The 13573-nt window shown below is 36.1% G+C and overlaps 3 protein-coding genes, 1 non-coding gene and 1 pseudogene across 4 annotated transcripts in view; all 5 read right to left on the bottom strand.

Annotated features, from left to right (window-relative positions):
- Position 1: 1 nt before the first annotated feature.
- On the bottom strand, positions 2-4846 carry LOC111490921 (mitochondrial carrier protein MTM1-like). The gene is made up of 11 exons (XM_023139579.1): positions 4711-4846; positions 4254-4527; positions 3102-3191; positions 2175-2303; positions 1916-1975; positions 1655-1825; positions 1289-1391; positions 1096-1190; positions 853-1002; positions 587-645; positions 2-331 (listed from the first exon to the last, which is right to left on the bottom strand). The coding sequence occupies exons 2-11, from the start codon at positions 4524-4526 to the stop codon at positions 193-195; spliced, it is 1269 nt and encodes a 422-aa protein (XP_022995347.1). The 5' UTR covers position 4527; positions 4711-4846; the 3' UTR covers positions 2-192.
- Positions 4847-5427: 581 nt separating this feature from the next.
- On the bottom strand, positions 5428-6482 carry LOC111490922 (ethylene-responsive transcription factor CRF2-like). The gene has a single exon (XM_023139580.1). It carries the CDS (start codon positions 6359-6361, stop codon positions 5546-5548), a length of 816 nt encoding a protein of 271 aa, XP_022995348.1. The 5' UTR covers positions 6362-6482; the 3' UTR covers positions 5428-5545.
- Positions 6483-7644: 1162 nt separating this feature from the next.
- Positions 7645-10214, bottom strand: LOC111490924 (annotated as a pseudogene).
- Positions 10215-10937: 723 nt separating this feature from the next.
- Positions 10938-11011, bottom strand: TRNAR-ACG. Its single transcript has one exon. It is a non-coding gene; the product is annotated as a tRNA-Arg (tRNA).
- Positions 11012-11478: 467 nt separating this feature from the next.
- Positions 11479-13573, bottom strand: part of LOC111490923 (velvet complex subunit B) — a 2641-nt gene continuing 546 nt past the window's right edge. Inside the window, exons 2-5 of the mRNA XM_023139582.1 lie at positions 13453-13505; positions 13162-13326; positions 12646-12747; positions 11479-11851 (exon numbers count right to left, since the gene is read on the bottom strand). Of these exons, the coding sequence (XP_022995350.1) occupies positions 11717-11851; positions 12646-12747; positions 13162-13326; positions 13453-13505 (455 nt within the window). The 3' untranslated portion in view covers positions 11479-11716. The remainder of the gene's footprint in view (positions 11852-12645; positions 12748-13161; positions 13327-13452; positions 13506-13573) is intronic.

Genomic DNA, 13573 nt, shown 5'->3' with positions numbered 1-13573 from the left:
GGGGGGGGGGGGGGGGGGGGGGGGGTTGGTTATTATTAGCCTAGAGAAAATCTACAAAACTGAGATGTTATACCCATTGCATTTGGTTGCCATGCGTCCATAGTAAGACAAAAAGAAAAAAGCTCCCTGGTCGACGAGTTCCTCCTATGCACAGCTTACACCGGAAGAGGGTAAGAAGCAGCTCTTACCCTGTCATGAAGCTGACGTTGGATATTGATGATGAAGAACATATTTCACTACTTCGTAAAATGATACCACAATCCCAACCGATGGGCCTGCACGGCCAACACGAGGTCCAACTCCTGCAAATAGTCCTTTCAACCCACCATCCCTGGTTCAAGTCGAATTTAACTTTAGTCATATACAGAAGAAAATCAAACTAAAAAACTAAAGCTGCTTTAGATCATATCTTTGTTACCACAAGGCACCATCAATCGGATAGCTCATTATAGACGAAATAATAATGAAGCCCTTCCAAATTTTTCGTGCTTGATGGAGTATTATCTTCCTAGTGAAACTAATTAAGGATAAAGCATCTCTATAATGAAAACCTACAACAATTTGATAGTCCGAAGTAGTGAGATACCTCCAAACCTCCATTAGAGTCTGCCTTGTTGTCATTCTCAGTGCTCTCACCGGATCCTTCTGAAAGTGTAATGAAAAATAATCAGAACCAGTGTCTAAAACCTTGGATATATCTGTTACATCTTCAAATGTGGACAACAGACCTAATTATTTATAGTTAGAATTGTGTGGGTAGTGTAGCAGACAACATAGGTTAACTTTCTAACAATCCCGAAAGTTCTTAACTCTTACAGGCAACAGGCAATATATTTAGAAAGAAAAAAAAACCTCTATCTGTCGTCGGGTTTTTGCAACATCCAGGGGACATGTAGCTGCAGCAGAAAGACTTCCAGCTACAAAACCAGCAGAAAAGTTGGCCCCAAGCACAGTGGCTGCATTAGCTTCATCACCTACCAATCCAAGGAGTTTCCTTCTGACCTATAAAAATATGAAAGAAGCCCAGTTAAACATAGAGTACCGTAGGTTAAAGATTAATAAAACCTCTCTACAGCTTAACAGCTAAACTCTCACTGGTTCAAGGGTTGACCAACAAATTGCTGAGAATGGAACATCACGTGCAAGTTGCGCCCCCATTCCAGTCCATAGGGCACGATAACTTTTTGCGGCTAAAGTTGAACTAACCAAGGTAAGAAATTGAACCGGAATTTGGCCAGGCATAAAGAATGTTCTTAAAGAAATTAGTATTGATTAGAAATTAACTTACAGACAGTTTCACCATTAGTTGTGCTCTTAACATTGGAGACAACACCGAGTAAAGTCTGCCAGACTCCAGGCGGCTTCTTGCCAACTCGCATCTCCTTAAATGCCTATACATTAAGAAAAAACCATATCATTCATTTAAATGCATGCCACGACATGAGCAACTTCCTATTAATAAAAAGAAATTGTAGTCAAAAGTGTTTTTTAAAATTATTCTTTTACGTTCTAAAATTTTAACTATGATTTTGAAAATACTTCATAAACAAGCTTAATTTATATATATATATATATATAAAACTTCCAAATTAGGCCCAAATGATAAGCAACATCTTAAGGATGATTCAGCTGTGCTTCCAGGTGCTCATATTACCTGCATTCGAGTTCTAGCAAGCTCAATTGGATAACAAGTTGCACAAGCCAAAGACCGTGCCAAAGCACCAGCAACTAAAGGAACATAAGGAGTAGCACTAGGATGATTCTGTGAAGTGATCTCCTCTAACCAATTTCGGAATATGTCATAGCAAGGTAGATAGATTCCCACCTGTTCTTTTAAATAAAAAAGACATTAATCATTACTCGTAAAACTTTTAGACAATGAGAGGGGCGGCCTTGGATTAATATGATGTCATACCGTGGGAACAGCAAGAGCTAGGCCAGCATTTGTGCCTCTCCATAACCTTGCAAATCCTTCCTGTGAATTTTACCGTGTAATGAATACTACTAAAACAAATACATAGTTCATAACATACTTTAACTAGCAGACGCATCTATTTTACAAGCAAATTGTGTTACATCATTCAATACCAGAAGCAGTAGTTTTCAAGCAAAAACAAAGAAATAAATCACAAGTTTATCCATCAGTTAAGATTAACTAGAGAAAATTGACCAACCTGTCGAATGATTTTGTAGAAGACGTCCAACGTCCCTTTGTACTGAAAACAATCAGGAGGACATATTGCTACTGTACCATGAATCCCTGCACGCGCACATGAAGGAGAACACCTTAAATCTGCAAACATCTGGCACAGCATATAGCAATCAAAGATTAATTCAAACCTACAGAGAGATATCAAGTCCAACAAAAAGACAGTAGAAGCATAAAAATATTAAAAAATACAAATTCCAAAATGAAGCAAAACATTAAGAGTAAGATTTGATAATATGATGACAGATCCTCATGCCTCTCGCAGAACATTGTCATTCCCTAAAGGCACTAGAGAATGCAAGCCAGAAAATTGAAATGGCATGCCTAAAGTACTTCTACTAATCAATCCAGATTATAAACTTCACAACTAGAAATAGAGGGACAAACGCTTCATGGGTTTAGGTTCTATGACGTGATTTATGACTAATGGCTTTTGAAGTGAAACTCAATCATCTCCGAGACAAATCAAGTAAGGTATTCATTCCTGGCCCAGAAGAATAAACACAAAGTCAACGAAGTTTTAATCTTTAAATTAAGTGACTATTTGAATTCAATTCAATCTAATTATACATGTTCTCTTTGATCAGATTAGTCTGGGGATTTTAGAAAGAGCCAAAAAAAAAAAAGCTACATTATATCATGTTAACAATAGACAATATACACGTATGGAAAATATTTGCATTAAAAAAAATTAAAAATTAACAAATCATAGAAAGGGAATGAATGCCCTGAAAACTAACGTAATTAGCCAGACATCAAATATCGATACACTGTAACATCATATATCACATAGAAAATACAAAATAAAAAATCAGAAACACGATTAGATTCTAAAGAAGCTATATCCACGATGGAAAAAAAATGAATCAGACTTCTAGGTAATTGAACAAACCGTATTTGGTCCAAAAAATGCCATGCGACTGGTCCAGTCACTAAGTGGATGCGAATAAGGAACTCCAGCAGCTTGAGCTTGCAACCTTGTCTAATAATTCAAAAAACAGAGAAATGATTAGACCACAGAGCACGCTGGGGAGGCCAATAATATATAATCAAGGTTGCAGAACACAAGGGAGAAGCAAGAGCGGCCCAATGTATGCACTGATTCAAGGTCAAATAGTATATAGAAAATTTAAGAACATCTCAAACTGCTTCTACTTTTCAAGGAGCCATCTGTAACTATAAATTTCAGGTTAAACTATTAATTTANTCCTTGAATTGTTTTTTTTTTTTTTAAAAAAAAAAAAAAAAAAAAAAAAAAAAAAAACTTGTTCCCTTGACTATTTTGACTCTAATAAGTACCTGACATTAACATCGATGCTTAAATATTGAATTCACACCTTGATTGAACTAATAAGTGATAATTCTACATGTGCCAAAGTAGCAAGATAAAATGTAAGCAGGCCATGCCAAAAATTCAAAAAGATGGACAGGCACCATACTTTTTTTTTTTTTTTGGCTTGCTCACCCTTACTTTATCTAGGTTAACCATTCCCTTGCTGATACATCTTCTTTCCAATCATCGCTCATTAGCCCAAAACACATACCACGTCAATATTCAAATAGGGAATTGATAAAGTCAAAATCGAAAGTAATATAATTGCTAAGTCCAAGACTAAACTTGTTACTTAACCTAAAATTAACAATAATCCCTTTCCTTATTTCTCCAAAGTTTAAACATTTGAATAAACTGAAGGAGTTGAAGAATCATCAGATCATCTTAAATAGCCCAGTAGGAAGGATATATTTATTAAACCACCTTCCATCCTACGCACCTAAATAAATTTCTCTCAACAAAGAACCGTTTATTCACCAAAGTTCATCTAATCAAGGAATGTTCAAAAACATGCACGCCCGTGGTGTAGAGAGCCAGATAACAATATGATATTTAAAAATTAAAAAACAAACAAAGAGCAGGCTCGTAACTTGTCCCCAAAGGCACTTAATTGACCATATGATTTTACCCCCGCCGTAGTCTTGCAATCACTCCCTCACGATTCAAGTATTTAAAACCTCAAAAACAGAGAGAACTCTGATTCAACATTACCTTGACAACATCAAGAGGATTGACAATAATCGCCGAAAGAAAGGCGGCACCAGCAGCAGAGACAGCGCGTTCTACAACCCCCAATTTACCAGAAGGAGAATTATCATTCGAACACCGAGACGGAGAAGCAGAAAGCCTCACACCATCACTCTCAACAACCAACATCGCAGAATCACGCTCACATCTCTCGATTCTCTGAGCTTCCGCCGCCGAGCCAATCCAAGAACCATGCCCTCGCTCCGATTTGACCATCCTCTCCGCCAACGAGTTCATCCTGCACAATCGAAACACTCGCTTCTCAAATGAAACATCAACAAGAGCCGAAACCCGATAGGGTTATATGAATGGATGAATGTTCATGCTGGAACGGCGATTGCAATATGCAGTTGGAGAATGGAAAAACAAAAACAAACGAGCTCTGCAAATTGCTGGGAGAACAGGAAGAAGGAAGACTCACCAGAAGAAAGCGGAAGAAGAGACGAGAAGAAGGTCCAAGAACTTTGGTTCTATTGCTCCCCGCGGCTTAGGGCCACTCTTCTAACCTTTCATATTGACCTCCTAAATTTCTTAGTAAATACCTAATTATTCGCCCTAAATTCCCTTTCCACACATTTATTTTATTTTCTTTCATTTTTAAATATTCTACTTTAATTTGTTATATTTATTGTATTTATTGGTCCAACCATTTTAAATTTCTACGTAATTCTGATTAATTCTATTTAATTTAGGGTGCGAAATATTATGAGAAAAAGCAAAGTTACCATTTTACCCTCTTCTTCAACTATTTGATTATTTCTCATGAAATTTATGGGAATTTCCTTTGAAATTAAGACATTTCTTAGAAATTTTGTTCAGAATTCCTAAGAAAATATTTGGAAGAAGGTTGTTGTTGATCTAAAATAAGAGGCTAAATTAGGAATTTCAATTAAAAATTATTATTCTATAAAAAATTAAATTAAAATTGTAAAATTATATTGGAAATGTTAAATTTTAAAATTAAGTATCTTTTTTTTTTTTTTTTTGTTATATTTGCTTTTAAGTACTTAGTATAATCTATTTTATAAGTATATAATTATAAAATAATATTTCTTACAGAAAATAAAATAAAATAAGTAACAAAAAAAACGAAAAAAGAAAAAAAAAGTATTATTAAAAAATTGAAATAACAACAAAACAAACAAAAACCGATCCAATAGAGATTCCGTTGCGGCGGCCGGAAGAAAATCGGCCAGAAAATAGGCAGGCGGCGGCACATTTGCCGACGACTAAGCGCTGTCACTCTCCCAATTCCTCTACAGAACCACCAAAGGATCCGAACCCATCAAAATTTCTTCAAAATAATCATGATCTTCTCCTCTTACCGCGGAAACAGGGTCGCCGTCGTCTCCACCGCCGCTGGAGTCATAGCCGATCCGTGGAGTCTTCTGTATTACAGATGTTTGGTACTCGAGAACCAGAGGTGGTTCAAAAAGAATCGATTTGAATATATCGTCGAAGAAGGGGAAATCAACCGCCGGGAATTCTTCGGCAGCGCCACCAGTTGCGGCGGTCTGGAATGGCGGCGAGAAATCGGTGGAGTGGGTTCTGTATTGGAGGACTGACGTTGGAGATGAAAGGTTCGTCGGAGACGATGGCTTTACGGCAGGCTCTGTTAGCGGCAGAGGAGTGAGGAAATTTGTTGGAGCGGCGGATTCCCGGAGTTTCTCGGCGGCTCTGTTGTATACCATGGCGGCATCCTCCGCCGTGTCGTATGTCCCCAACCACATCCGTACACGGCGACCGGGGTCCCGTATCTCCGCCGCCCATTTCCCCCACGGACGCCGCCGGACGCCGCGGAACTTCTTCACATTACCCATCGCCGTCTTTTTATTCTTCTTCTTCTTCGTTATCATCTTTCGGCCACCGCCGCCAATCGGCAGCGTCCCGATGGTGATCTCGCGAATGTAACGCTTCACACGGCGGCGTGTGAAACTCGCACCTTCTTCGTCGCTGGATGACGAGTCGGTGGCCTCCGGATCGATCATCGAGATCCTTACGATTCTTGAACCGGCGGTGTTTTCCGGTGATTCCGAGGTGGGTTTTCGGCAAAGAAAGGTTTGAACTTCCATGGTAGTTTCAGAGCTGAGGGTTAATGGCGGAATCTCTGAATTTGCATTCTAGAGAGAAAAAAAAAAAGGAATAAAGGGAAAAGGAAAACTAAAAGATAGAGATATTATAAAAATATTCAAATGTTTCTCATAATCACTTTCATAAACATTTTACAAAAACTATCTATAACATATAACAATTAACACTTACCTGAGGATTAGATCAAACATTTAGCCACTTACCATGAAAACTGGAATCATCTATCTGGGTCGGTCAGTCATGAAAACCGCAAATTATCTATTGGGTCAGCTATAAATGACTTTAGTTATGAAAACTTGAATTATATATCTCGGTCAACCATAAATGACTTTGTATTAGTAATTTTTTAGAATCACATCATAGATCCATTATAAACACAGAAGATCAAGAGTAAATAAAACTTGTTTATAAACTCCGATTCAAATTATTTTATGAGAGGGTTGATAAATACTACATAAATGACCCTATTATGTAAGTTTACTGAAAATTGTGAGTTTGGTGGAGCTTTTCAAATATCTACTCGACCTACGTATATTTAATATTTAGGGTGACTAGATATGAAAATAGGAGGAAAAAAAAGGAGAGAAAAAAATATGAAATTTAGCTGCATATGTACAAATATCAAATAGAAAGCAAGAGAAGGACGGTATAAAACGACGCCGTTTCTGCTACACACCGATATCTACGCGACACCCAACACAGCTCTTTATTATTTATGTCCTCTTTCTCCTTTTTTTTTTTTTTTCTCCTTTCTTTTTCAATTTTTATTTCCTTCGTAAATTTACTTTTTCATGGCTGAGTTTTTAAGAAATATTCGAACTTGTAAAAGGAGTGTTTATCTACTTTCTTTTTTTTTTTTTTAATTTTAATTAAAACTATAAATTTATTCCATACTTATTTTGAGTTTTAGAAATCAATATAAATTCGGCCATATTTTTTTACATCGAGCCCTATTTTAAAATACTAAAATAATTCATAAATTACAGGTTAAACACTTGGTATGATTAAAGCTCGTGAAACAAACAATAGATTTGTGAACTTCAAAAAGATAAATAAAATATATTAGCCTTTATCCAAATACATTCAAGTCCCTCACTGAATACTCTGATGAATATTCCTTGGAACCCACAATGCACAGAAGGAAGTGTTCTCATCCTAGTTTCTTTTAAGTTTTGGAGTTTTCAAAGAGACCTATGTGGTACTCAAAAGTTCGAATATATTTCAAAGAGACATATATTGGTCCAATCCCTAATAGAACAGATCAGAAAACAAGGGAGAGATGTTCAAGGAGCACGATTACATTCATCCAAAACCCTAAACAGAGCTCACATTATCCATGCATAACAACGGAAAAACATGCTTTTACCTTCTTTCACAAAGCTATTGTTGCACCAAATATTTGGTGCATTTCTTTTTCAGAGGGATTGAAACAGAATTACAATTGCATACAGATTTGCCAGGCATATAAAATGACAATAGACTCCTCCCAACTTACAAGGGGTATGGGGGATTGGGATACGATACTATCTTACCTACCCCATGGCATACTTCTGGGTCCAGCTCCTTGCAGTGGTTTCATACTTGTTCCTGTCTGTCTTGTACATGTGAGCAATCTCCGGCACCAACGGATCATCGGGGTTAGGATCCGTTAACAAAGAACAGATTGATAGCAACACCTTAACAAATCAATGATCCATCCGTTCAATAGAAACTTACAGCCCATGATTCATCAATCAAAATTATAGAACAATGCAGTGCAACAAACCCCTATTAATTCGAACTAGATCAGATTTTCCCTAAATCTGAGCAGGGACCTATTATGTGAAGTTCGCCATGAAAGTGAGAAATCTAATGCAGTGGATAGAAAGCACATCAACTTCATCAAAAGAACATGCTTAAAATAAATATTTTAGTGTACCATTCAATATAGTTACCAACTTTCAACTGAGCCTGAGAGATGCATCAGGCCACATTTTCATGTCTGATTTCAATATCTTAAAATGACCGTTGTGGATGCAGGCAATATTTTTATCATAATTATTATTATGGAGAAAGGGAAACGATGCAGTGTGTGAGATGTGTCATATGATAATTTACTATGATCTTCAATGAAATTTCAGGGGATGGAACCTTAGAAATGGTTAGGGCAGGGCTCCACTGTTCTTTCAATATGTCCAGGCAAATGCTTCCGTTGCTGTTTATATTTGGGTGGAATACCTTTGTTCTGAACGCTACCTGAAAATTTATTATTTATATGAGTTGAACGAACAAAAAGTAGTCATTTTGCATTCAACAATACTATGGATAGAAGTTATAGGTGTTCAGCAGGAGAAGCAACTATTTCCATGATTTAGATCATAGGTCATGTCTGAGAGATCCCAGTAACATTGCCTGAAGTTCCAAACAAATATCCGAATGTAAAATAGGTCTATAGTCTGCATGAGTTGCTCATACAAATGTTTGTACACAAGTGCTTATTAGATAAGTATGAGTCCTTAGTTGCCATATATTTGGAAATCTAAAGCCCTGATGCTAAAATCAAAACTAATACGCGCGTGAATGCTCATAATGGACAAAATCAGGAGAATGGGAGTGTGATAAGGATACAAAATTGACAAAGAAGGAAATACCTTAGGAGGCTTAAATGGGTAATCTGGAGGGAAGTGAATGGTGACAAGGAAGACACCACCAGCATAGGGACTATCTGGAGGTCCCATTATGGTTGCTTGCCAATGAAACATGTCTTCAGCTACAGGACCTGTGATCGTTGCAGAACGTATCAACAAAGGAAGACTTGCGACTTCCATTTAAAATTATAAGCCCTAAACATTTATGAACATATATAAATGAAAGTCTTCACATATTTTTTAGCCCCTAATGTTGGGATGTTTTCTCAATTTAACCCCAATTGTTTAAAAAGCTTCAATTTAGTCTATTGTGTTGAAATTAGTTTTTGAATGTTACCCTTCCTACTAGTGAATGTTAGAATTAGTTGATGATAAAGACTATATGACATGATTAATTAGATAGTTTGATAAAAAAAAATTGAGGAGAAATTATGTCATCTAAGAGAGGAAAAGTCAAAATTGACAACTTCTTAGAAATTTGGAGGAATTAGAAGTTTCCTAGTTTAGGTGGCCTAATTCATCCTATCATTCGATGTAAGCCTAGCATCAACCAATTCTAACATTCACCAGTGAACATAGTTAAGATACGGGGGCTAAGAATGGAAATATGTCTTTGAAAAGACTACAGAAAAATTACATATATACCAAAAGTTTCCTGGAGGCTGTAACTATTGATTATCCATGCCGTTTCAAAGGAAATGCGTTTTCAATCTCATTCATAGCACACAAAAACACCACTAGAAATTAAAATCAGAAAGCATCGTAATTCAAACCATCATGAAATTACAAACACATTTTCAACACCAATCCAAGCAGAATCTTCTCAATCAGATCAAAACTAAAACAATCCGATTCCAACCAGCAGCAAACACGCAAAAGAGCAAAGATCGTGATCAAAACAAAAAGGACATAAAAAGAAACAAAATACCAGCACTGCAAGACGTGGGAGGATCCTTCTGCAAGTCCTTGAGCTCCTTCAAGATCCGCTTAGACGCCATCAGAAAAAACCTAGAAATGACAGCTAAAGACCACTGCCATCAGATCAATCCAGGGAAAATGAAAACAAAATATTTGCATATACGGATAAACAAGAATACCTGAGAAGCAAAGATTGAAGAAAATCCCTCACAGTTAGATTTTTGGTTTCTGGATCTCTAAGCCGTGAGGGCTCGTAAGGAAGAGGATAGCGAAAATAGAAGAAGAAAGAGAATTGGTAAAGAAAAAAAGAGTATTTATTGAGAGCGTTTAGTGTGGGGCCCTCTAAATCTCGCGGCTTCTGATTGGTACAGTTTCATATTCTTGCGACAGTTGTGGGCCCTCCCTTAGCGTTTTTTTCACGGATATATAAATATATTATTTTTCATTTGATCGATTCCATTATTTTAATATAATTCTTTTTTTTTCTTTTTTAAAGTACAATTTAATAATATCATTTTAATTTTGTTGGTTAAATTATATTCTAATTTGTGTCTGTGGCTAAATTTTTAAAAATTCATAAATATAATATAAAATATAATTAATTTTAAAACTTTTTAAATTTGGTTAGGACCTAAATTCAAAATCAAACTTACTGAATGCATAAAAATAAATAAATAAATAAGCATAAATTATTGAGATTAAATGATGATTTGACATTGATTAAACAATTAAAATTTTGTTATGTTAATATTATATTCAAATCTTTTATAACCATTTTTATTTTGATTTTTTTGTCTTCTTGCAACCATGTATAAGTTTTTAGCTGGGTAAGAATCAATTTTGAAAAACTTGTAATCTTAAATTTTTTACTTCCCTTTTGAAGGTGTATTTCAAAAAATGTACAAGATGTGGATAGAGATGTCTATGAAGTGGAGTGAAGACAAGGGTCCGCTATCCCGATCATGATTTTCCTACCCCCAGAGGGAAAAGTCCTTCCCTTTTTGGCCGGTTGTGGGCGAGGAGGGATTCGAACCCCCGACACCGTGGTTCGTAGCCACGTGCTCTAATCCTCTGAGCTACAGGCCCCACCCCGTTTTCACTGGATCTGTTCCCGGGGGTACCCTAAAAAAAGGAACCTTTCCTCTCCCTAGCTATTTGGTCAGGTGGGTAAGCAGGTTTCGCCATTAATGGGTGCTCACTTATTTGTAAGCTACAATTCAGCATCTGGAAACTATTAGAACTTGGAACTAAACTGAATTCCAGCATTGAACATGAACTAAACTATTAGAACTTGGAACTAAACTGAATTCCAAGCATTCAACATGAACTAAACTATTAGAACTGGAAACTATTATGCTCAATTTGTAGTAAGCTACAATTGAGCATCTGCCTTTCGTTTTGTACAGAGCTTAAAACTGAATTCCAGCAACTATTTTATGTCATAAGCATGTTTCTTTGCTTCAAGATCCCCCCCTCTTGAAGGGAAATTCATGCATGAAGAACTCAGTATGAGTTTGTCAAAGTTTTATCTGGTAATATTATCAAACAAGTTCAAAAACAAAATTCCATACATAATCATTACTAGAAAGGTGATAACTTTGGTATAACATATGGATAATATCATCATACTGCTCCCAAAATATCAACCAAAACCAAATAGTCAGCACTACAAACGCCTATATTCTTTGTCAAATTTACAATCTCAAGTGGCCTCTGTTGTCATATACAAAGGTGCCATAGTTGGAAGTACAACACAATCATTTCCAGAATTCTTATTTTATGACGCTTATTTTATGACGTACCGCCAAGAAAGTGAGCTACAGCTTTATCAGTGTCGTTGTCATACATGAGTAATGCCTCGACCACTTTGTTGGATGGAAATCCCATCTCTCGTAGGAGTGTGTAGCCTTTCACAAATTCTTGAACCTACAAAATTACGCTCAAGTCAGTCAGCAAATCCAAACCAAAAAAACAAACAAAAAGAGTACTTTACGAGATGGAATAGAGGAGGAACTAAATCAGGACTCTATTAGAGTTTGGAACTAAATAAGAACGAAAATGAGACTATATTTTAACCTCGTAAAATGTGAGGTAACATTGCTATATTCAACCTTATAAAAGGTGAGGTAAAATTAAATTAAATAGCATAAGTTATAAGATAACATCAAAGAGTTGATAGATCCGCCATCTGTGCATCGCAAGCAAATGAGCAACTTGATTATAGTACATGGAGAAGTAAAGATAATCCTGCAAGCCCTTTACACATGATCAAGAATATACATATATATCCCAACCATTGTGGCAAATAAACAAGAGGGTTAGACTCATTGGACTTATCCTAACACCTTACAACACGAGCTAGACAACAACCATGCATCACCTCTATTTATGCTCCGAAGGATATCCCTCTCAATCAAGAGGACCCCTTCACAATTGTGTATAAATGGACTACATATAAATTAACTATTCTTATGAGACACGACTATCTAACTCTACAATATTTGTTTGACAAGAGAATTTGTAGGTCACAGGTGGCCACAAATGGTTTGAATCTGTTCTTTTTTAAGTATTTTATTATTTACATTGGCCATTATGGACTAAGCCCTATGTCAATCATGGTGGTTTATCAAGTATATATCAAATGCCATAAATACAATACATTACAATAAGATCATATCCCATTCCCCTAGGACGTAACTCCATCAATCATTCATAGTTACCTTGGTTGGATTGTCTCCATAATTAGCAACTGCAAGTGAAACTGCTTCCCGACTCAAGCCAGATGCAACATACTTGTTCACAACTGGATCTCCTGGAGAACCCTACAAGGAAACATGTATACTCATAACGACGAGGATAATAGATTGTGGAAATATGTAGACCTCCAAACGGAAAAGAGGTAACTGAAGCCTTGAAGACACACCATATAATACCATTTTAAGAAGAAGGCAATCAAATAGTATCTAGTACCGACTAGATAATCTTTCTTGTTCAAGAGACAATTAACACAAAGTACAAAATTAATAAATAAATAAAATTGCCAAGGAATATAATATATATGAGATACATGATATGAAGGAAAGAAATCAACCCAAGACGGATTAAAAGTTACAAATATGCTTTGGGTAAATGAAATTTTCCTTGATTAACCCCTGGTTAGAAAGTTAAAGTTATATTATGAAGCTATTTGATGAAGAAAAAAAGAACATTAGAACATAAGAAGGAAAAGAAGGTACCATTGAAGATGACGACTCTACTGGTCTAGAAGGAGGGTGTTCCAACCCAAACCGATTCCAATTCGGAGTTTCTTTCTCTGCTTCAGCTAAAACCTTTTTCTCAAACTCAAAATCAAATTGGAAATTGCTCCGAGGAATATCTCCAACTTGTGGCGATAATTGAGGCTAAAAGAAAATTATCGATCCATTAAAATCCGAAGCAAACATTTCCATTACCAGATTTAATAACCGGAAAGTCGATCATATCGCGATTCAATTCAGAAATCGATGAAACTCAAAATCAAAACTCACCGGAGGAGTAATTCGATATTCCGGTTTAATGGTAACCCGGATGCCCAATCCTGCTGTACAATCAACAAATCGAAATCAATACTTAAAAAAAAACGTATCACAAAAAAAAAAAAAAAAAAAA

The sequence above is a fragment of the Cucurbita maxima genome, unplaced genomic scaffold (genome assembly GCF_002738345.1).
Source record: "Cucurbita maxima cultivar Rimu unplaced genomic scaffold, Cmax_1.0 Cma_Scf00016, whole genome shotgun sequence".
Taxonomy (NCBI): Eukaryota; Viridiplantae; Streptophyta; class Magnoliopsida; order Cucurbitales; family Cucurbitaceae; genus Cucurbita; species Cucurbita maxima.
Note: the sequence above shows the minus strand (reverse complement) of the source record. Positions and strands in the feature narration are given on the sequence as shown.

Bases quoted from the DNA above. Each gene is read 5' to 3' on its own strand.
- LOC111490921 (XM_023139579.1), bottom strand. From the start codon at position 4,526: ATGAACTCGTTGGCGGAGAGGATGGTCAAATCGGAGCGAGGGCATGGT. The intron at 1,392-1,654 runs GTAATATGAGCA...CTTAATGTATAG, and splicing joins TTGCTAGAACTCGAATGCAG to GCATTTAAGGAGATGCGAGT. The intron at 1,003-1,095 runs GTGAGAGTTTAG...ATATTTTTATAG, and splicing joins GTTGGTCAACCCTTGAACCA to GTCAGAAGGAAACTCCTTGG.
- LOC111490922 (XM_023139580.1), bottom strand. From the start codon at position 6,361: ATGGAAGTTCAAACCTTTCTTTGCCGAAAACCCACCTCGGAATCACCG.